The 20,229-nt window shown below is 53.4% G+C and overlaps 1 protein-coding gene across 1 annotated transcript; it reads right to left on the bottom strand.

The window, feature by feature from the left end:
• Nucleotides 1-1,730: 1,730 nt before the first annotated feature.
• ASB10 (ankyrin repeat and SOCS box containing 10) lies at nucleotides 1,731-11,420 on the bottom strand. The gene is made up of 5 exons (XM_064162949.1): nucleotides 10,956-11,420; nucleotides 7,296-7,563; nucleotides 6,281-6,785; nucleotides 4,923-5,036; nucleotides 1,731-4,700 (listed from the first exon to the last, which is right to left on the bottom strand). Exons 1-5 carry the CDS (start codon nucleotides 11,266-11,268, stop codon nucleotides 4,515-4,517), a joined length of 1,386 nt encoding a protein of 461 aa, XP_064019019.1. The 5' UTR covers nucleotides 11,269-11,420; the 3' UTR covers nucleotides 1,731-4,514.
• Between the last annotated feature and the right edge of the window lie 8,809 nt (nucleotides 11,421-20,229).

The following is a 20,229-nucleotide window of genomic DNA, read 5'->3' as shown; positions in this document are numbered from 1 at the left end:
GAACTTTTCATGTGTCCAGGCACTTATAATTTGTTTGGTTGCTTGCTGTAGTATTTTCCAGGAGCTGAAGCCAGGCATAGGAGCAAATTTAAGCCATCACAGGCTGCTATCAAAGATGTGTTCATGTTTAGCCTGAGTGTATGTGGCCCAGTAGCCCAAGAGACAGCCTTGCAGTTGGGAGCAGGGAGGTGGGTGGGATGGTGTGGATGTGAGCAGCATTGCTGACATCTGGTGATGAGCTGAGGAATGGAGCAGGGGCTGAGGGCCCCTTGTACCAACGGGCTGTGTTCCCCTGGGTTCCATCTGCAGAGCAGGGACGTCTGGAGCATCAGCATCTGCTTCAGAGCATCTGGGTGGAACAAAGTGTGGAAAGCATTAGCAGTCCTGCTCCTAAGAGTGAATACTAGAAGCACCAAGGCAGGCCCTGGAGTGAGTTCAGCAGAGCTCTGCCTGTGGCTGCGTCACTGTGTGGGGCTGGGGCAACCACTGAGGCTCTTACCACCATGATCCAAGACCCCTGAAGTGCCTTCTCAGATGGGATGGCTGTGAAGGTCATGGGGCAACCCGTGAGCTCCTGACATATTTGTGGACTGGTGAAAGGATGGAGTTTGTCTTTGTGTGTCACATCCTGGCAACACCAAACACTGCCCATTCCCAAGGTGAAACATGCTCCGTGCCTCCAAACAGCTGCAGTCTCCAAGCTAAAGCTTTTGAAGGAAATGGAGTGAAAGCAAATATGTAAATAAAGTTATAAAGCAGCATCACCATTTATTTCAGAATGTCTATCTCTGCAGTCACCACAGGCAGAAAATCCAAAGCAAGGGAGCCAACAGAACCTGTACAAACCACTGGTTAAAGGAAGAGGGAAACCAATGCAGAGCTAGAACTGTCTGTGAGGTATCAGTGAAGTGGACAGGGAAATGAAACTGTTTGAACACCCTGGGGCAGTCCTAGGGGTGACAGGGGCCAGAGGCAGAGCAGCATGGCAGGGTGGCAGGACTGTGGGTCACAGATGTGTAATTAAGCATCACTACTGATCATAGATCACTGTAATTAAGCAGTCTGATCTCTTTGGGACCGGGCTGAGCACCATGCAGGATGGATTCTGGGCTGGGCTAGGGTGAATTTCCCAGAGATAGGAAGATGAGGAATGTACATCCACCACGATGAGCTATTCTAAGATGCAATTATCTAGTAGATTAATCACCCTCGCTATTAAAAACGTGTCTCGTTTCTAATCTGTGTTTGTGCAGCTTCCCTTTCCAGCCACTGGATGCAGCTTTGCTGCTGAGTGCCCCTCAGAATAGCTGGCAATGCTGGCAGTGCTCCGCAGATGGTCTCAGGGAGCCTGGCATGGCACAGCCTGACCGGTGCTGGGTGCCAGCAGGGCGATGGAGGCTGAGCTTAGCCTGTGCCCATAGTACTTTGTGAAAGTGCTGCCAGCCTTCCTGCCCTGTCAATCTGAGACCAAAATATAGGTGTCTGCAACTGCACACTGGTGTCCAAGGATCAACCACAGAGTGTCCAGCCACCCCCCTCCCAGTGTTGGGCTGCCAAGATCCACTGGCAACTCATAACCCATTTATGGTGCTCTCTGGTCCCTCTGCCCTTTCTCGGGTGTTTTGAAAAGTGGACCCCAGAGCAGGATACCCCAGAAGCAGAGAATCCAAAGGATGGCAGTCACTGGGCATCTGCCCCGGGTTAAGTTATGCAGGCACAAGTTTCTGTGTAAAGAAAACCCAAGAACCCTCCAACCATTTCTGCTCTGGGTTTGACACAATGGCTAATGCTTGTATTTTGCAGTGGTAACAAACCACTTTCGATTCCATCAGTAATTAAGGAAGACGCTAAAGAGAAACTATTTAAGCAACAATTTTTATCATCTGCAGGAGGATAACTTACATCCAAGAGTATTTAATTGGCTAATGAGTTCACTGAACCATTGAGTTTTTTTCTCTATAACAAATCATGGCACACTGGGGAACTTAACATAACTGGGGAAGAGGAAAAAAAAGCAACTCAATGTCTTGTCAGCCTCTGAACATGTTCATGTGAATGTTCAAGAAGCCACAGAGCAGTTAGTTCAACATACAGCATGAACTCTTCTGATCCAGCTCTGAAAGGGACTTTTTTTGCTCCATTTCTTCAGCTAAATCAGTCAAGCTGTAAAAGGGGTTCTCCTTCTCCTGCTAGCCTCATGTTCCTCAGTGCTACCCTTACACACACGATGAAATCCTGCCCTACAATGCCAGCAGGAGTACAGACGAAATCTAGTCTGTGATAATGTGTGCCCAGGGATGGCTTTGCCCCTTTCAGCCTGACCTCAGCCCTCCTGCTCTCACTGGGATCCTGGTAGCTCAAGGAGTAACCTTGGCAATGCCCCTGCAGTCCCTGCATGGGTCTTTCATCATGGCTGGTGCCCAAAGAAGAACTGGCAGTGCCAAGATCTTGATGCCCATGTGTGCAGTGGCCCCACATGCTCCTAGGTTTGCAGGAACAAAACATTGTAGGCTCACCTCCACCTACCCAAGCTGCCCTCATCGTGCAAATGCAGATCTTCAGAAGCAGCAAATCAATCAGCCAGACCTGAGGGGTGGTTTCAGTCTGAGGACTACACAAAACAGTTACAAAATGAAGTAAAACATCCAGCTCCACCCTTCCCTCTCCTTAAGGACCTAGCAGCTGAGCACACTTGACTGAATTTCAGTTCCACGACCGTCCACGTGGCTGAAGTACAAGAGAATCAGTAAAGCAACTCCACACAAACTGCTCTGCAAACTGCCTTCCCACCAGAAAGATCCAGCCAGGCTAAGGCAGTTCCAGACTGTGCCACCAAAAGGGACAGGCCCTATTTTCGCTGATCCTTCTCTAGTTACAGACATGATCTGGCTGAAAATGAACACTCTGAAGTGGTAATCAGAACACTATAAGCAGATCCCCCTGTGAAGACCACCTAGCTCAGCCAGCAGGAAGGTGAGGACTTCAGGCCAGGTTCCTGTGCTGGTTCAAGGGAGCTGTACTACTGATCCATGGCCAAAGCACAGGTTTTATCCCAGCTGCTTTAAAAGCTTTGAATTCCCTGCTTACTTCTTCCCTCTTTGGCAGGTACTCTTGGTAGGTCACCTGGAGCCAACTCCTCACCTCTCTGCCCAGGGATGTTACAGAGCACATTGCTGAACCTTTCTGAGGCAAACCACCTACCTCTATGCTGCAGCAGCACTTACATGCACTGGCTGCCACAGCAGGCATCCTGCCACCTCTGGTAAGGCTGCAACCACATTCCTGCTGTACCCTCCCAGCATTTGCTGTGGTGCATCACTGCTGTGAGGGCTTTAAGAATGGCACCTGGAACCTCACCTTGTCATTCCAGCCTTGCTGCCTGGTACAGCTGCCTACACTGGTGAGAACTGAAGGAGCAGAGCTACACCCTGTGTCCCCAGACAGGCAGAACGAGACAGAAGCACTGGATCTGTTAAACTTCTCTCCTTTCAGGTCTGTGCATTCCAGGGTTTGGTTGCTGATGTGGATACTGAGGCCTTGAGAGACCAGTGCACTAAGAGGAGTGACCTGCAGTGCTGCCCTCATGCACCTTCTGCCAGCCAGCAGCAGTTCAGGCACTGAGTCACAAGCAGCAGTGGAGTTAACTTACAGCAAGTCTTTGAAGGGTGGTAAGTGCTTGGATTTCTTTATAACTATGCCTTGAAATCACAGGACCTCACATTTGTCTTTCCCTTGGCTAGTGTGGTGTAGTCCAGCAGCCCATGGCCCTGCACTGTGCTCTGGTAAATGCTGGCTGCTTTGTGCCCAGTGCACTGGAGTTATTGGGACGTGATTCCATGTCAAAGTCCTCAGGACTGGCTGCTCTGCCTCAGCCTGCAGGTCCACCTATCCTCAGGCACTGTACCTGTGTGAGGAGTGTTTCTTTGGGAGACCTCTGTCCTACACCCAGCAGATGTTTCCCTGTGTCCCCTGAGCAGCAGATGAATGGATAGGTCTGAGACCACAGTCACTACTGTCATGACTGTCTTCAAGGCAAGGCAGAAGCTGTACTCTGGCAGGTATAAAGAAAGACCTGGGTTTATTCCAAACACCTTTGGGCACAAACTGTAAACAACTTGACTAAAGACAGGATCCCAACAATGCTCAGAGCACCCTAGATGCTTGGTTCAGGTTACACTTCGTAGATTTTGGATAGGAAGATTCATATCCTACCGCTAAGCCTGTAATCCAGAGGAGTGTGTTTGCTTTGTATCCCACAAAATGTCCTAATCCCCACATCTTGCTTTCTGGACTTTGTCCTGACTGGTGTAGGTAAATGGAGTGCTCCAACGTAGATGTTGGAGGCCAAGCACAAAGCTGGCTGGGGCAGGGACACGGTGACAGGTTTGGCTTGGGAAGCTGATGTGGACTGGCAGGAGGTGTGCAAGAGGAAAGCGGGAGCTGGAGAGATAGACTGCAGGAGCAGAGATGGAACATCTGCACAGAAGGGCACAAGAGGACTGGAAATGCAGCCCTTAGTAGAGAACATCCTCAAAGCTGAGCAGCAGGAACTGGTGCAAAGCCTTAGGCAGGTGCAGCTGAGGAAGGACCAGAAGCAACCGGCCCTCCAGGAAGGTCCTGAGTGTGCAGCGAGCCAGGTGCTGCAGAGAGCGAGGTCTGTGCTCCAGGGAGAACAGTGACTGGTAGAAACGGGAGTGTTTCTAGAAAGAGAGAGAGGAGAGGATGCCAGAGGCAGGTGAAGCTGAAGGTACCACACTGGGAGCAGCAGATAGACATCCCTTTACCTTAATAGCTATGGTGCATCCTCCCCGTGCCCCCCAGCACCATCCCTGTGCCCTGCAAATCGATCCAGCCCTCTTCAGCCCAAAACCTCTGCTGGCACCGTGCTGCAGTGTCCCAGCTGCCAGCACACGCTCCCTCACCTGCACAACCTCGGCTGGCACCGCTTCCACCCAGTCCTCAGAGACACGCACGTGGCTGTAGCTGTTCATCAGGGCCTCGATGACTCGTGGGCAGGTATGGCAGTACCGCAGCACCTGTGCCAGGGAGAGAGCAGCTGGGCAAGGCCCTGCAAGCCCCACTTCCTTCTCCCAAAAACCTGCCTCAGTAAACCTAGAGAACTAATGTCCTCACTTCATGCTGCCCCAGGAGTTCGAACCCACTGATGAGAGAACTGCCAGAGCACAGCTCCTGCAAAGAGAGTGACTGAGCCCATACCCAGCTGATTGTGTTCAGCACTACTAGGTCCCCACAGCCTCTCCTTACATGCAGAGACTAACACATATGGCTGGCATGCAAACCTCCTTCACCTACCTCACTGCTGCCAGTACTGCTTTGTGCTAGGCTCCTTTCCCCACACTTCCCCAGTTGGAGCACAAGCTGTTCTGGGCAAAGGATTGGATCTGCTTTGTGAGCAGTGAGACCACAGCAAGCCATGCCTCTGGAGAGCTACAATAGGGATCTCAGGGGTGCACGGTGCCCATTCAGCACTGGGCCACAGAGACAGTCCTATCTGTGCCTGCAGTGGGTGCCCACCATGCCAGTTGCTACGCAGAGCCCCAGAAGACATCACCCATGCTTTGTGCAACACATCTCTGGTGTGTTGCACATCTATGCAGGTGCAAGCAACCCACTCACGCTGTGCCTCCTGCACTGTCAGTGCGGCTGCAGAGCACACCTCACCCACCCACCCACTGCCATGCAGAGGCAGAGCCCCCAGCTCCTGGCTCCCACTCCCTACGGCCCAGGCCAGCAGTAGCTGTCAGAGCCTATTCCGGCTGTACTAGTGATCCTCATTATCTGGCGTTAATAGGAGATTAATTAGTGTTAATTGTTGATTTTCCTGTATTTTCCCAAAGGGGAGAGCAATCTGCTGATCTCCGGGCTGGGTAATTATTGCACTGCTCAGGAATTAAGACAGGAAATTAACCCTTTCATCGCTGATGTCTTGCCAAGACAGCATGAACCGGAGGGTACGTCCCAAAGGGAAAAGACATCACCGAGAGGAAAAAGCCCAACACTTTCTGGGGCAAATGGTTACAGAAACCAGGCAACTACTGTCCACACCACAGAGCAGATAGAGCAGATGAATCCTACAGGGGAAACTACTGCAGCAGAAAACTTACTAAGCCAGTTGTCCCTCTCTGGCCCCTGGGCAGAGATGGGCAAGCAGACTGGCACAAACCAAGCCCCACTGTGACAGAAGATTGCTCTGTCTGGGGCCCTCACACTCAGAGCCCTCTTTTCCCACCACACTCCTGCAGAGTTGTGAGCCCCAGACCTTGAGGAGGGAGCCAGGCCAGACGCGGACAGCGCCGTAGTTGAGCAAGGCTTGCACCACGAGCTCTGGACGGTGCTCCAGCTTGTAGGGTGCTGTTTGCAGGACATTGTGCAGAGCCATGCTTCCACTGTAGTTCATGACGTTCACATTTGCACCCCGGGCCAGCAGTAACTCCACGACTCGAGCATTGGAGTTCTTGCAGGCCAGGTGGAGCGGGTGCTGACGGTCCTTGTCTGCAGCATTGATGCTGGCGCCGCTCTCCACCAGCAGCTGGCAGACCTGGTAGTAACGGTCCATGTCCTGGGGCTGATGGGGCTGAGCGCAGGCAGCGTTCAGCGGCGTCTGCCCCTCCTGGTTCTCTGCCTCCAGCTCTGCCCCGCGGCGCAGGAGCAGCCGGACGTGCTCCGCTAAGCCGTGCCGTGCTGCTATGTGCAGTGCTGTGTCGCCTTCCTCCTCGCTGCGGCTGTTCACACAGGCACCGTGCTGCAGCAGCTGCTGGACACACCTGTGGGGCAAGACGGCTCCGTGACAGGCTCTCCTCTCCAGCTCCCATCCTATTTCCACACTCCCATCCCCACCCCCCGCCACATCTGTACAATCCCGTGGCTTCCATTTCCCCCAGGAGTCCAGAAGCCCCCGCTCCTCACGCCCCGGAGCTGTGGCTTTAAGCTCGGATGAGTGGTGAGCAGAGAAGTGTCACCCTACCTCCAGCTAGCTTTGCACAGACTGTCACTAAAGTGTTGCCTTGCCCACCCTGCTCCCACATACCCGCGGAGCTCTGCCTGCACATCACGGGCCCTGAGCTGTGCAGTGGGCATCATCAGCTCTGCACCGCTGACTGGACAGCAGCACCAAGCTCTGCTCCATCAGCTGAGGATTGGATTCCTGCAGTCATCATCTGGACTTCAGAGCTGATCCTGGTCCAAGAACAGGCAGCACCAGCCTGCCTGCAGAGATCCCTTCCACGCAGCGTGGGGGAGGAGACACGCCCTCATGTCCCCCAGGAAGCACTCACTCGATGGAGTCTGGACTCCTGCAGAGGTGCAGGGGCTGGTATCCATCCTCCGAGACGGCCTGAGGGTTGGCGCCGAAAGCGAGCAGCAGCCGCAGGCAGTCGGCGCTGGCGGCGCTGCAGGCTTCGTGCAAAGCCGTGCGGCCCCCGGGAGCGAAGTCGACGGCAGCGCCGCGCAGCAGCAGCAGCCGCAGGCAGGCGGTGTAGCCCCGGCTGGCCGTGATGTGCAGCGGTGTGGTCAGCTCCTGCTCGTAGCTCAGCGACCAGATCCCTGCAGGACAGCGAGACCTTAGGGAGCCAGCAGAAAGAGCACCGGAGCAAGGCCTGCCATGGCCCCAGGGTACCCGCTGCACATCATCCCACTCTCAGAAACTCGGGGTTCCCCTCAGGGCACTGCCCCATCCTACCAGTCCCCTCCCTGCCAGAGCCGAGCCCCGAGGGTGACTCTTCAATTGCAGATCCATGCTGGCAGAGAGGTCAGAGGAACAGGAGCCATGGAGCAGGGGTTGTGCCCCAGAACGTGCTCTGCACTCGCAGCTCCCACGTTCAGTGCAGGGCTTGTGCTGACAGGAGCCTGGGGCACACATACAGAGGACTGAGAGTAGCACGGCGGCTGGGGAAGGCACTATGAATGCAAGGAATTAGACATAAAGAGGTGCTGGTCGGGCTGCCAGGCACACAGGAGATTCAGACAAGCCCTGATCTTGGTGTAGGCAAGCATATTTTAGCAGAAATGGGACATCTAGGACCTAGGAGAGAGTGAGAGGCTGAAACATGCCAACTTTCAAAGATGCTGACCCAGTTGGAACCATTGCTGAGTTGGTGCAGTCTGCTGGCAAGCAGCCTGCAGCAGTTACAGGAAAAGGGCTCCTTGAAGTGTGGTTCTTGCTACTCATACAGGCTGAGCTAGAGGACCAGGACCCAGACTGCATGACATGCTCAACATCTCTCTCACCTTTCTCACAGAAGCAGCACATAATCAACTGTGTTTCCCAGGACCAGGTTCAAACTGAACCATCTCAAGGACCTAACACAGGGCTGTGACAATTCCTTACCCAGCACAACCCCCAGAGAACCAGCAGCCCAAAGGCTGCACTGAAAGCAGGCACAGAGAGCCAGGCTACAGGGCCGGTCACAGAAGGACAGCCACCTGTAGCTGAACTCTCCTTCACTCAGCCTGGGAGCCCAAGCAGGTTCCAAGCACTGGCACCACCCCAGCTAGAAGGCCCAGGTACCCCAGACACTGCTCATGCTCCCAGAGACATGCACAACCTCCCACAAGCAGCACAGGGGAACTCGACCACATGGCAGTGCTCTCAGTGCCACCCTCACGGCTGAGCCGTGAGGCAGCCAGCAGCCACGACAGTGCCAGCGCAGCACCGCCCTGCAGCAGCAGCAGCAGCAGCAGCAGCAGCAGCAGCAGCAGCAGCAGCAGCAGCAGCAGCAGGCTGGCAGGCGCTGCTCGGCTGCCCGCTGCTTACTCAGCCCGCGGATGTTGAAGCGGTAGTTCTTCCACTCCTCCAGGTCGCTGGTGTCAAACACAGCACTGGGACTCAGGTTGTTCTGAGGCTCGCTGAGGATTTCAGCCACAATCTCTTGATCGCCACTCAGCAGGGCCTGCCAGTAGGTTTGGCCAGGGCCATCCACTTTCCGTGTGCGGATGGGCTCCTGGCTCTTGTCTCCTCTGCCTGTGATGCTGCCCATGGTGCAGCAAACCCTCCACAAAAACCAGCGCACAACCTGCTGCTGCCTTCCCCAGCCAGGCTCTGAGCTGCGGGTGCAGGCGCACCAGTGCCCTGTGCTTTGGCTGGTGACAGGCTGCCTACTCTAGGGGGGCTCATGGGGAGGGCAGATGTCATGTCACTGCTTGGCCCAGCTTGGGGACAGCTCAGGTCTCAGCTGCTCTATTCTGGGAAACCTTGTGACCAAATGTTAGGGCCAAGAGGCTGCTAAGGACACTCCTCTCAAGCAGCAGTATCTCTGCATCCCCTAGCTGTGAAGAGAGGGTCGAAACAGAGACAGGACACCACTAAGAAAACACAGAGGGAAGTGGTTTCATGTCCAGCTGTCCTGCTGTCACCCAGCTTCTGCCCAGACCACAAAGCACTGCTTCCCACAAGTCCCCACTGCACATCTTTGCCCAGCTGCTGGCTCCTTGCACATCTCCAGCACCACACACACATGTGCTAGATCCACCAGAGCCCTTGGCTCTAGACAGTTTTTCAAACGAGCCACAGGAGAGCTTTTAATCAAAACTTAAAGTCAAAGGAGAGGTAGAAATAGGTACAAGGATGGAAAACAGACATGAAAGGTAATTAGACTTTATACCACTTCCTGCTCTTCCTTGAAATCTACTCTTGCAGATAAATGGCAGTCCCTTTGCCATCACATCACTGGGAGTTCCTCACTGCAGTCCTTTCACCCAAGGTGGTATTTCACCTGTCCCCTCTTGGTGGTATAAGCCCCCTCTGCCCCTGCCTTGGTCACAGAACACTTTGCTCACATTGCATTGTGTGCATTTTGTTCAGGCCATATGATCTAAAGAAGGCATCCAGCTGCTCAGAAGACTAGGGAGGTTTAGTTTAATTTTGTAGTGTGGAATTGTGGAATTGTTCAAATCAAGACCAGGTAAGTGACCCAAACAGACCACCAAGCAACAGTTAGCTAGAGGACTGGAGAAGAGTGTAAGACAGGGAACTTCATCCTCTTCAGTAATGAAAAATAGTGACCAGGTTCCCTACCCAGAGTCTCCAGCATGCTGTCTGTGCAGACTTCACCACCTTGTCTAGCTAGAATGTCACATATGAAAGGGTGAAAAGAGGGAAGCACACAGCAGACTTCCTCACCTGACAGGACCCTCAGTTTCCCCAAAGACACACACAGGTACCCAAAGAGAGCCTGAGGTTCCCAAACACAAAGGCATTGCCAGGGAGGCAAAGCCTGTGTGAGCTAGGTGTCAGTAAGACCATACCACTTACACTTCCTCTGGGCTTCTTAAAATATCAGTAAGGCTGACCTGGGAAAGACTGGGTCACCAGAAACTACTTCTAAGGTCACCAGCTGGTTCAGTGTTAAGAAACTGCCCCTGCACACTACTGAAAGGCATGACCAAAGGCTCAGGTAGTGTGAAGGTTTGCTTTGGGTTTAGTTCTGTACCCTGATGAGTTTGGCAGTGGGTTTTTTTGCCTTTATCCCTAAGCAGACTAAGAACTCAAACCCTGGGCTGTACAACTCACAAAACTCAGTAAATCTTCCCCAACCACAAGCCCACCCTGTCCATTTGTCTCTTCCTAGTGTGCATAGTAGCAGATACAACTTAAGACATAAAGCAGAACAAGCATCCTTATGCCACTCAATGCCTTCTCACCCCAGCAGTCCCTCCATCTCTCACTTTTCACATCTAATTCGAGCAATCTCCAACAGCCCTTCCAAGGGCCCTGCTGTCACCACTTCCAAGTAGATCTGTTTCTGGACATCTTCAACAAGCCTACTACCTGGCTGTAGTTCTACATCCTTGGAATTCTCTTGCCTCATCCAAAAATCTTTCTTCCCAGATCCCTCTTCCACTACCCTGGGAGTTCTCTCAACACCTTTCAGATGCTCTTTCTCCGGTCCCCATCCTGGGCACTTCCTGCCCCCCATGTCCCAGCCCTGAACACGCACCACGCTTCCTGCTAGTCCAGCGCAGCTCATTGCCCCTGGCCTCAATGATGAGGTTGATGGCTGCATTCTTGGGGAAGAACTTCTGCACCATCTCCAGGTCCCCAGTGAAGAGTGCATTCTGGACCAGCAGGTCCCGACACTCCAGTGGCTCCAAGCGGCTGTCCTGGCATCCCTGGCCCACACTGCTCAGGCTGTGCCCACCACGGTGGCACCAGGGCCTTGCATGCTGAGAGCGCTTCGAGTGATCCCACTGCTCCTGGTCCAGCTGCAGTGAGTGCCGTGTGGCAGGGCTGAAGGGGAAGGAGCAGTCCATCACCAGGGACGCCCAGGAGAAGGCTGATCCTTGCAGTAAACAAGCTGCTGCAGGCCAGAGCCTCCTATCCAAGGGTATGTCCTTTGCTCCTGGGTTCCAGTTCCACAGTGCCTGGCTGGACTCAGGCACAGTCCTGACTCACCCAGTATAAATAGTCCTGCTTGGCAGCTCCCCTCCACCACCTCCTCTCCTCCCAGGAGCTCATTTGCAGCTGCTGGTTGCAATCACTAGCACACACTAGGCACAGGAGAGGGAGAGCAGGCAACCAAGCTTGGAACACTCTCCACGTGCTTGCTTGTTTGCTATGCAAAGCCTCTGCTCTGCATTGTGCTCTCACATGGAAATAAAGAGCTGGGCTCGCTGGGGGCACTCACAGAAGGGCCTGCAGCCGAAGCGGTGTCAGAAGTTGTAAGGGACTGAAAGCAGAGGTCTTCCCACCATCTTTCCCAGACACATTGCAGACTGACTCACCCACAGTGAAATGGGGGAATTCTGCATCCTGAGAATGCTTGCTGGCTCAGCCATAGCCTGACCTTGTGTTTTATACCCTGCCTTTCCTACTCTGATTTGGCAACTTCTGCCTCTACTCCAGCTTTGCACCTGCCCTCAGACCCACTCAGCAGTGTTTTCCAAGTGAAGCATGCTGGAGCCACACATTTCCTGCCTAGGAGAGCAGCCAGTAAGGTCACTGCAAAAGGGACAGAGATGTCAGAATTCAGTGTGCAATTAACCTGGGGGCTTAATCCTCACCTCACTAACATGTGGGCACAAGGTGGCAACAAGCAAAGCCACAGCTAGGAGGCTGAACATGATCAGAAGGGAGAAAGGACAAGGGCATAATACTGAGTACTGCTCATGCCACCAAGGCAAACATGCCAAGGACAAATTGGTACCAGGACCTTTGTGCTACCGCATAGGATTTCCATTTATCATGAGATGGGAGGACAGCGAAGGGTGCCCATGCAGCAGTCAGAGAAATGGGGACAGAGGGGCAACAGCAAGGCCACCCTTCCATTCAGCCATTGACCAGCACTCAAGGACCCAGTGCTGAAGCTGCTCCACCTGCTTTTTTATGTCTGGTCTTTTCAGCTCAAGCAGTTTCCAGTGACCATTCAAGAGCCCACGCTGGCATTCATCTTCATGGTCACCTGGCACTAGTGCTGCAGCTCTCCTCTCAGCTGTGCCTGGAGCATGGCAGCTGAAAGTCCCAGGGCTGCAGGGCCTGGAGCCTGCAACAGGACAAGTGCAAGGGCCTGGGGCTGCAGCGGCTGGAGCCTGCAACAGGATGAGCGCAAAGGCTTGCGGAAAGTGAGCGGTGTTCTGACTGAGCATGGAGAACAAGCGAAGGGCAGGACCTAGGAGACAGTCCCATCACCAAGAACGCCCCATGCCAAGGCCAGCACCCAACCGTTGTGACCATGGTCCCTGCTCCTCTTGCTGCAGATGACACCAGGCCTGCCTTACCGAGTAGATGTGTCCCCAGTGCCAAGCAGAAGCAGCCGTGGTGGGGGAGAAACATTAGGAGCATGAGAGAGAGGCAGTGCGGGGAGCGAGCAGCGCGCGTGTAAACGAGCCTGTAACGAGTTTGTAATATGCATGTGCGGCGCGGCCCGCGCAGCGTCATCACAATGGCACAGGCACTTTCCCGCCTCATTGCCTCCCAAATGGATTTTAAATATCATTCCGAGGACACAATTATTTAAAACGCTGAACTAAACACTCGCTAATGGGAAAACGGCGTGTGGCCTGCAGCAGCCATTGCTCAGGGGGCCACTCTGCCCGTGGCAGCCTCTGCTCCGGCCCCACTCCCTGCCGGGGCCACACCAAGCACCCTCTTCCCACCTGGAAATCAGGCAGGGCAGCTCTAGGTAACTGTCCTGAGACCAGTGCTCTGTAGACTTCACTTCTGTCAGAACACACTTTTTGTCCTCATCCCACTTCTGTCCTCTGGACCGCTCACAGCCACTCTGCATTCTCCTGGACTTCTCAGAACCAGAAGCACCACGAGGCAGTCCCTGGGGCTCTAACAGTCCTGTCCTGCAGCTCTGTAACACCAAACACCTCCCTGGGGCTTCCAGTCTCCCTCTGTGCCTGGCAGCAGGAGAGGACATTAGAACAAGGATGTCTTCTACTCCCATTTTTATATGGCCCCAGAAATTATGGATATCACTTTTTAATATAGTTCACTTCTGAATACATCCCCAGTCCTGAGCAGGGGACATGAAGGAAACAGCTTTATTGGTGACTATATCCGAGGCTCCAAAGTGAACAGAGTACAAGGAAAGACAGCAACCAAGAAAACAATCTGCAGCAGGCTTTGCTGGGGAGAACACAGATGCAGATAGAGCTCCAAGGATTCCACAGACCCTCAGTCCCACTACAGTGCTGGCAGCATCAGGGAGAATAGACCCTCAGACGGCAGCGTGTGCTCATGAGGAAACATCTGTCTGACCTTTGACCATCACTCATGTCCCATTCTCCCGGCAGAGATTCTGGCCTACCACAAGTTCTCATAGGACTCAGCTACCATTACCCAGACAATAGCCTACCTCAGACCACACCAGACACAGAAAGTGACACAGACCAGCACCATCCCCTCACACCATCAGCTTTGCACAGAACCTTGAGAGTCTCTTGCTGGAACCTTGGCTGAACTTCAGAGGTTCATATTTTAACAGCTTTGCCATCACCAGAGCTATCCATCACCAGCTCATTTTCCTCTGAGTGCTGAACCATTCCTGCATGTGCCATTTGGAACAGTGTCTAATGATGCACCAGGGTGGCCACCTGGCAGCACTACTGCCAAGGGACAGCACCACAGGAGGAGAAATATATACAGGTCTACATTCTGGTGCCAGCCTCCACTGGCCCCAAACCTCCAACCTGCCCCACTCCTCACACACCAGAGAGATGCACTGCCTCAAGCCCCTCACTCTGTGAGAGAAGAGCACATTCTCAAGTCCCTGCTCTCTTACAAAAGGGAAAACAGCAGACAGCACTACTAATATTTTTATGAACACCTCGATTCAGTTTGTCACACCATAGTGTTCTTTTTGAGGAATCTGGAGAGTGGACCACGGCGGAAGAGAGCAAAATAAGGTTGCTAAGAACACATCAGGCAGACTGACATGGGGCCAGGGATGTGCAATATGTCCAAGAACTCGCTGGAGACTTGCAAGGATGTAGGCAAACCTGGGCAAAGACAAAGTTACAAGGCAGTCCTAAGACACTTTGACAGTGCCTGCGGTGGTGGTACAGTTTGCTTTGTACTGCAAGCTGAGTACTTCTGGGTTATCCTTGAGTGTAGAGTTTCTTGTGACCACTCCACCTCCCCAGGTGGCAGAGTCTTAGTCTGGATCTCACCTCATCCACTAGAGCATCCCTGTATGAGCAGGGCACAGAGCTGACCTTTGCTAAGCATGCAGAGTGACCTCATGTGTGACATCCTGCACAGGTGCCAGGGCAGCTTCACAGGAGTGGAATGTGGGGAAATAAGCAGTGGAAAAGTGACCCCATCCTTGCGTGGGAAACAAAAAAGAAAAGCTGAGCAGGTTCAGCAACCATCTCCTCTTGCCTCTCCCACCTGACACATCCATGCTGCAGGCTCCTTTCTGGATATGTGAGGAAACACAGAGATCCAGTGAGGAATCTGGATGGGGGCAATTACCATCTCCTGTCGCCAGTCTTTAGAGTGGGAGAAGAGAAGGGTGGGGAGGAAGAGACATGAAGCAGGATGCACAAAGCGCAGTATCGGAGAGCCAAGCGTTTGCACCACTAAAGCCTTGCTCCTTGGGTTCACCCAGTGCCAGATGTTCTACCAGACACACTTCCGTTCATCTCACCACACATCAGCACCTTACCCACACAACCGGTCACTTATCTGCTAAGAAAGCCCGGGTGGCACAGAGCGAAGCTGCAGGTCCGCAGGTTCCTGCCCATGCAGCACAAACCGCATCATCGGGTAGTTGGAGAGAACCACCTCCAGGGCAGCAGCAGAACTGCAGTTCCAAGCTATCCGGCAGCATTCCAGCCCACAAAAAGCACGACTGCAGGGCAACGGAGTCCTGCTGAAAAGAAGAGCACACACAGCCGCTGGCCTGGGGAACAACAGAGCTAGACCGTGCAAGGAGAGGTGCTGCTCACCTTCCAGGCACACCGTGCAAGGAGATGTGCTGCTCACCTTCCAGGCACACCGTGCAAGGAGATGTGCTGCTCACCTCCCAGGCACACCGTGCAAGGAGATGTGCTGCTCACCTCCCAGGCACACCGTGCAAGGAGATGTGCTGCTCACCTCCCAGGCACACCGTGCAAGGAGATGTGCTGCTCACCTTCCAGACACCAAGCACAGCCCGCACAGGATCCTGCCCTTTGGCTGGATGCTCCCAGCGTGGCCCCAACTTTCCACAAGCATGCCCCACAGTCTCTGCTCCTAGTTGTATCTGGTTGTTTTCCAACAGCAGCTGTTCCTCCAGTCACAAACAACTCAGGCAGCCATGGCTCAAACTACCACACGATTTATGATGCAGAGAGTGGAGACGTGATCTGTGGTTTCATACATTTATTTGCAGGCAGCTGACAGGAGGCTTTGCTTCTTCAGTTGCCTAAGACTGAACACCAGCTCCTGCAGGACTCCACAGAAGGAAATTCTCCATTTGTGATGTGTTAATAACTTGCTGAGAACTGGATAGCTCAGAAAAATCAACCTGCCATTAGGCGCTCCACAGCTGACATTCAGCAATTAAAGCCAAAGGGAATCTTCCTGAAAATTGTGTGACCAATCTGTGCCATCATCAATCAAGGCTGTGATTTGGTAAAGTGGGATATACTCTACCTAAACCACTTCAATTACTCATATTCCAACCCTTTAATTTATTATTATTATGGGGTAAGTCTCCTTTATTTTGCCTGCAATTAATTCTAGGCTAACTGACTCACGCTAACGATGCTGTCCTCCTTTCCCAGGATGAAACATTTCCTCCTCAATCCTTTATTCACCACCACTACTGGCCCATTTTTTTTTTCAACCCCTAGGTGAAAGTTATGGCCATGCCAACCTGGAAGCAGCTGTCCCATCTACTTGCTACTCAGCAGATTAGTTGTTTTTTTTTTCACCTACAAATGAACAAGGAAGTAGCTTCTGTTTTCACTTCAATCAAACAGAAACGTTATTAAGGAACAGATGGTATTTTTGTACTTCCTGCATACTTTGTCATTCCAAGTTCTACTCTTGTTCTTTTTATGTAGAACCTTGTATTAATTTCTCTGCTACCTACAGATGCTTTTAAAACTGCTTCATGTCTTTTGTTACTTCAGCCTTCAACACATCAGGTGCAGCTTTCTCTGAACCAGCCTCGAGTTTCAGATCAACACTTTTTCTCTTGACCCTGCCTTCTTGATACTAATTTGTCAGGAAACTTTACACTTTTCCTCCCCTGAAGTGTTACGTCATTAACACAAAAGTTACGGTGCCACATCCAGCTGGCAGCCAGTCACTGGTGGTGTTCCCCAAGGATCAGTCCTGGGCTCAGTCCTGTTCAATATCTTTACTGATGATCTGGACAAGGGAATTGAGTCCAGCATCAGTAAGTTTTCAAATGACACCAAGCTAGGGGCAGGTGTTGATCTGTTGGAGGGTAGGAGAGTCCTTCAGAGGGACCTTGACAGTCTGAATGGGTGAGCAGAGGCCAATGGGATGAGATTTAACAAGGCCAAGGGCAGGGTTCTGCACTTTGGCCACAACAACCCCAAGCAGCACTACAGGCTGGGGATAGAGTGGCTGAGAGCAGCCAGGAAGAAAGGGATCCAGGGGTGCTGGTAGAGAGTAGCTGAACATGAGCCAGCAGTGTGCCCAGGTGGCCAGGAGAGCCAATGGCATACTGGCCTGTACCAGGAATAGCATGGCCAGCAGGACAAGGGAGGTTATTCTGCCCCTGTGCTCAGCACTGCTCAGGCCACCCCTTGAGTGCTGTGTCCAGTTCTGGGCTCCTCAATTCAAGAGAGATGTTGCAGTACTGGAAGGTGTCCACAGGAGGGCGACAAAGCTGTGAGGGGCCTGGAGCACAGCCCTGTGAGGAGAGGCTGAGGGAGCTGGGGGTGTGCAGCCTGCAGCAGAGGAGGCTCAGGGCAGAGCTCATTGCTGTCTGTAACTACCTGAAGGGAGGCTGTAGCCAGGTGGGGTTGGTCTCTTCTGCCAGGCAACCAGCAACAGAAGAAGGGGACACAGTCACAAGTTGTGCCGGGGGAGGTCTAGGCTGGATGTTAGGAGGAAGTTGTTGGCAGAGAGAGTGATTGGCATTGGAATGGGCTGCCCAGGGAGGTGGTGGAGTTGCCGTCCCTGAAGGTGTTCAGCAAAAGACTGGATGAGGCACTTAGTGCCATGGTCTGTTTGGCTGGGTGCTAGGTTGGACTGGATGATCTTTTGCAACCTGGTTGATTCTATTATTCTATGCCTATTCTGAGGACAAGGCCCTTTTATCAGCCAGCTTCCAAGTCTAGCAGCTTGTCCACCTTTACCCACTGTGAAGGAGCAAGACTGCAGACACCTCAGAGCTGCAGAAGTCACAATGGAAAAGAGCAGGATGTAGAGGAGCCACAACAGCCTCCCCAGGTTGTGCCCTGCTTGCACTCTCCACACAGAGGCTTCCCGAAACCTCCTCGGGGGAGCACCTAAACGCCAGTGCAGCTACGGCTCGGTGACAAGCTGGGATGGCTTTGAGCTCAGTGCTCTTTCTGGCTCGGTGATGTCATCCAGCCATGGGTGCAGGCCCCGGGCTGCAGGTCTGGAGGCGGTGGGCAGCACCGCTCTCTTCCTCCCAGCAGCACCCAGCTTTGCACGCCGAGCTTCCTCCCCGAGACGGGACCGGGCATCTTCTCCAACTCCCCAGACGGTCGGGCCCCTGCGCACACCACCGGCCGCTCCGACGGAGCCAGCGAGAGAGGAGAACGGGCAGGACCGGGGCGGCAGTCTCTTCTCAGCTCCGGCTCCGCCGGGTCTCGGAGCTACGCTGCAGGCGGCCACTCGAGGCAAGCGGGTCCCGGCGCGCCGCGCCCGGCCCACCAGAGCGGGGCTCGGTTGAGGAGCGCTCCCCGGCGCCCGCCGCGACGAGACTGGATCCTGGACTAAGCAGCAGCCCCCGGCTCAACTCCCCGAGCCGGCAATCGCGGGCTCCGGTTGCGGACACAGGCCCCCGGCGCTGCCGCCAGTACTCGGTTCCATGCCGGTCGCCAGGGCAACCGCGCCCCGCCCCATCCCGCGGCGCCATGGCCGGGGCCCGGTCGGTGCAGTGGAGCGCTATTAGTACCTAGTCGGTTCAGCAGGACGTTACCGGGGCCTGGCCGGCGCAGGCTGGTCACTTGCTGGTGGTGTGCATGGTGTCGGCCTTGGTGCCCTCGGACGCAGGCGCTCGGCCGGCTCACCGGGCAGCAGCCTCACCGCCGGCTGCACCTCGCGGCTGGAGGTGTGGAGCGCTGGCTGTAGTGGGCCAGGCGCTGGGAGATGTCATTGACGAAGGAGTTCATGATACTGATGGCCTTAGAGGTGATGCCAGCGGGCGTACCTGCCAGGCGGTAACCGGCACCATCTCACACACTCACTGCCCTGGAGAGATCGGTACCACTTCCCACCCTGGGCAGGGGGACTAATCTCAAAGGGACCCAGAGTGGCTACCCTGAGGGTCTCAAACTTTCTGCCACTGAAGAGTGGTGCAGTGGCTTTGGGATTGCACTGGCAGGAACCTGGGCGCAGCCCCCTGTGGAAAATACAGCACAACTCACAGCCACCTCTCCAAACTCTTTTTTTCTCTTCTTCCAAACAGAAGTTACCACAAAGATTTTAATACACAGTCAAAAGCAGCTGCTTTTGCCATGCTAACTTCTACTTGATGTAGGCAGAACCATGCACTGGAGCATGTTCTCTCTAGGAAGCTCTTTGACTTGGATGCATCTCTCCCTTCCTACCCCAAATCCACATACACTTTCAAGACTCAGCTGAGGCTCTCCCCTCCCCACTCTTTTTCATCTCCATACAGAGCAGATTTTCCTGTCTCCTTACAAGGTTAACATGCAACAAGCTGAAATAACTTTACAAATGAAGCAGCTTCTATCAGAAAAGAAATGTTCACTTACCTGCTTCAGTACTTTGTAGATGTAGACTGAACAGGTTTCATTTCTCTTTGGCTTCCTCTTGCCCTCAAATGTGGGAGAACAACTGTGCACCTTCCCAGCTCCTGCACTCATCTCAGCCTCCAACAGAACAGCTACTTGGCGCCATGGTTATATAGCACCTGCACGAAGAAGCAGGACAGACATCTGTGACTGATTGCACTTTGCACCAAGTGAAGGGCAGGTAGTCTGAAAGGAGCTTGAAAGTGATTGACTGTTTCAATTAAACTTTCAGACTTGAGAAGAAGTTTGAGGGTAACATGGGCAAAAAGAGCAGCAGTATCTTATTCACACAGGGCAGAAGTGCCAGGGAAAAGCTGTTCCTGGGTCTGGCCAGAGTTTTGGTGAAGAGGGTTCCTGCTTTGGTGGAGGAGAATAGATCAGAGTACTCAAGGTGTTGCTTCCAGAATCAAGTGAGTGGAACCACTTCTGTGCTATGGAACAGACAAATGCAGACAGGCTGGAATGGTCACAACAGCACATCTGTGAAGGGGAATGGGCTTGAGCATTGAGATGAGATGGTAGGAACCCTGTAGCAACAGGAGTGGCATATTCTGTGCTTTCTGACATCAAGGATGCTGGTGGGTGACTCACACTGGGAGTAAGGAGCAGGCAATATCACACCTTTGGTTTGCAAGAGGTCATGGATCAGCAAGGAACAGCACAGGTCTTCCCCCCTCTGGTGTCCATTCCATCCACCATCTGATTTACAGAGCTGTACACAGCCAAGATCTCACTGGAACCATTTTCCCTTTGCCACAAGTCATAGCACACAAGGGCTTTCACGTACCAAAGGAGCCC

The sequence above is a fragment of the Pogoniulus pusillus genome, chromosome 23 (assembly GCF_015220805.1).
Source record: "Pogoniulus pusillus isolate bPogPus1 chromosome 23, bPogPus1.pri, whole genome shotgun sequence".
Lineage (NCBI taxonomy): Eukaryota > Metazoa > Chordata > Aves > Piciformes > Lybiidae > Pogoniulus > Pogoniulus pusillus.
This window is presented reverse-complemented; position numbering and strand designations above follow the sequence as displayed.

Excerpts from the sequence above, each read along its gene's own strand:
- ASB10 (XM_064162949.1), bottom strand. The coding sequence starts at position 11,268 with ATGGACTGCTCCTTCCCCTTCAGCCCTGCCACACGGCACTCACTGCAG. Across the intron at positions 7,564-10,955 it reads CTGGACTAGCAGGAAGCGTG|GGATCTGGTCGCTGAGCTAC; the intron begins GTGCGTGTTCAG and ends GCTGTCCTGCAG. Across the intron at positions 6,786-7,295 it reads AGGAGTCCAGACTCCATCGA|GTGTGTCCAGCAGCTGCTGC; the intron begins GTGAGTGCTTCC and ends CTTGCCCCACAG.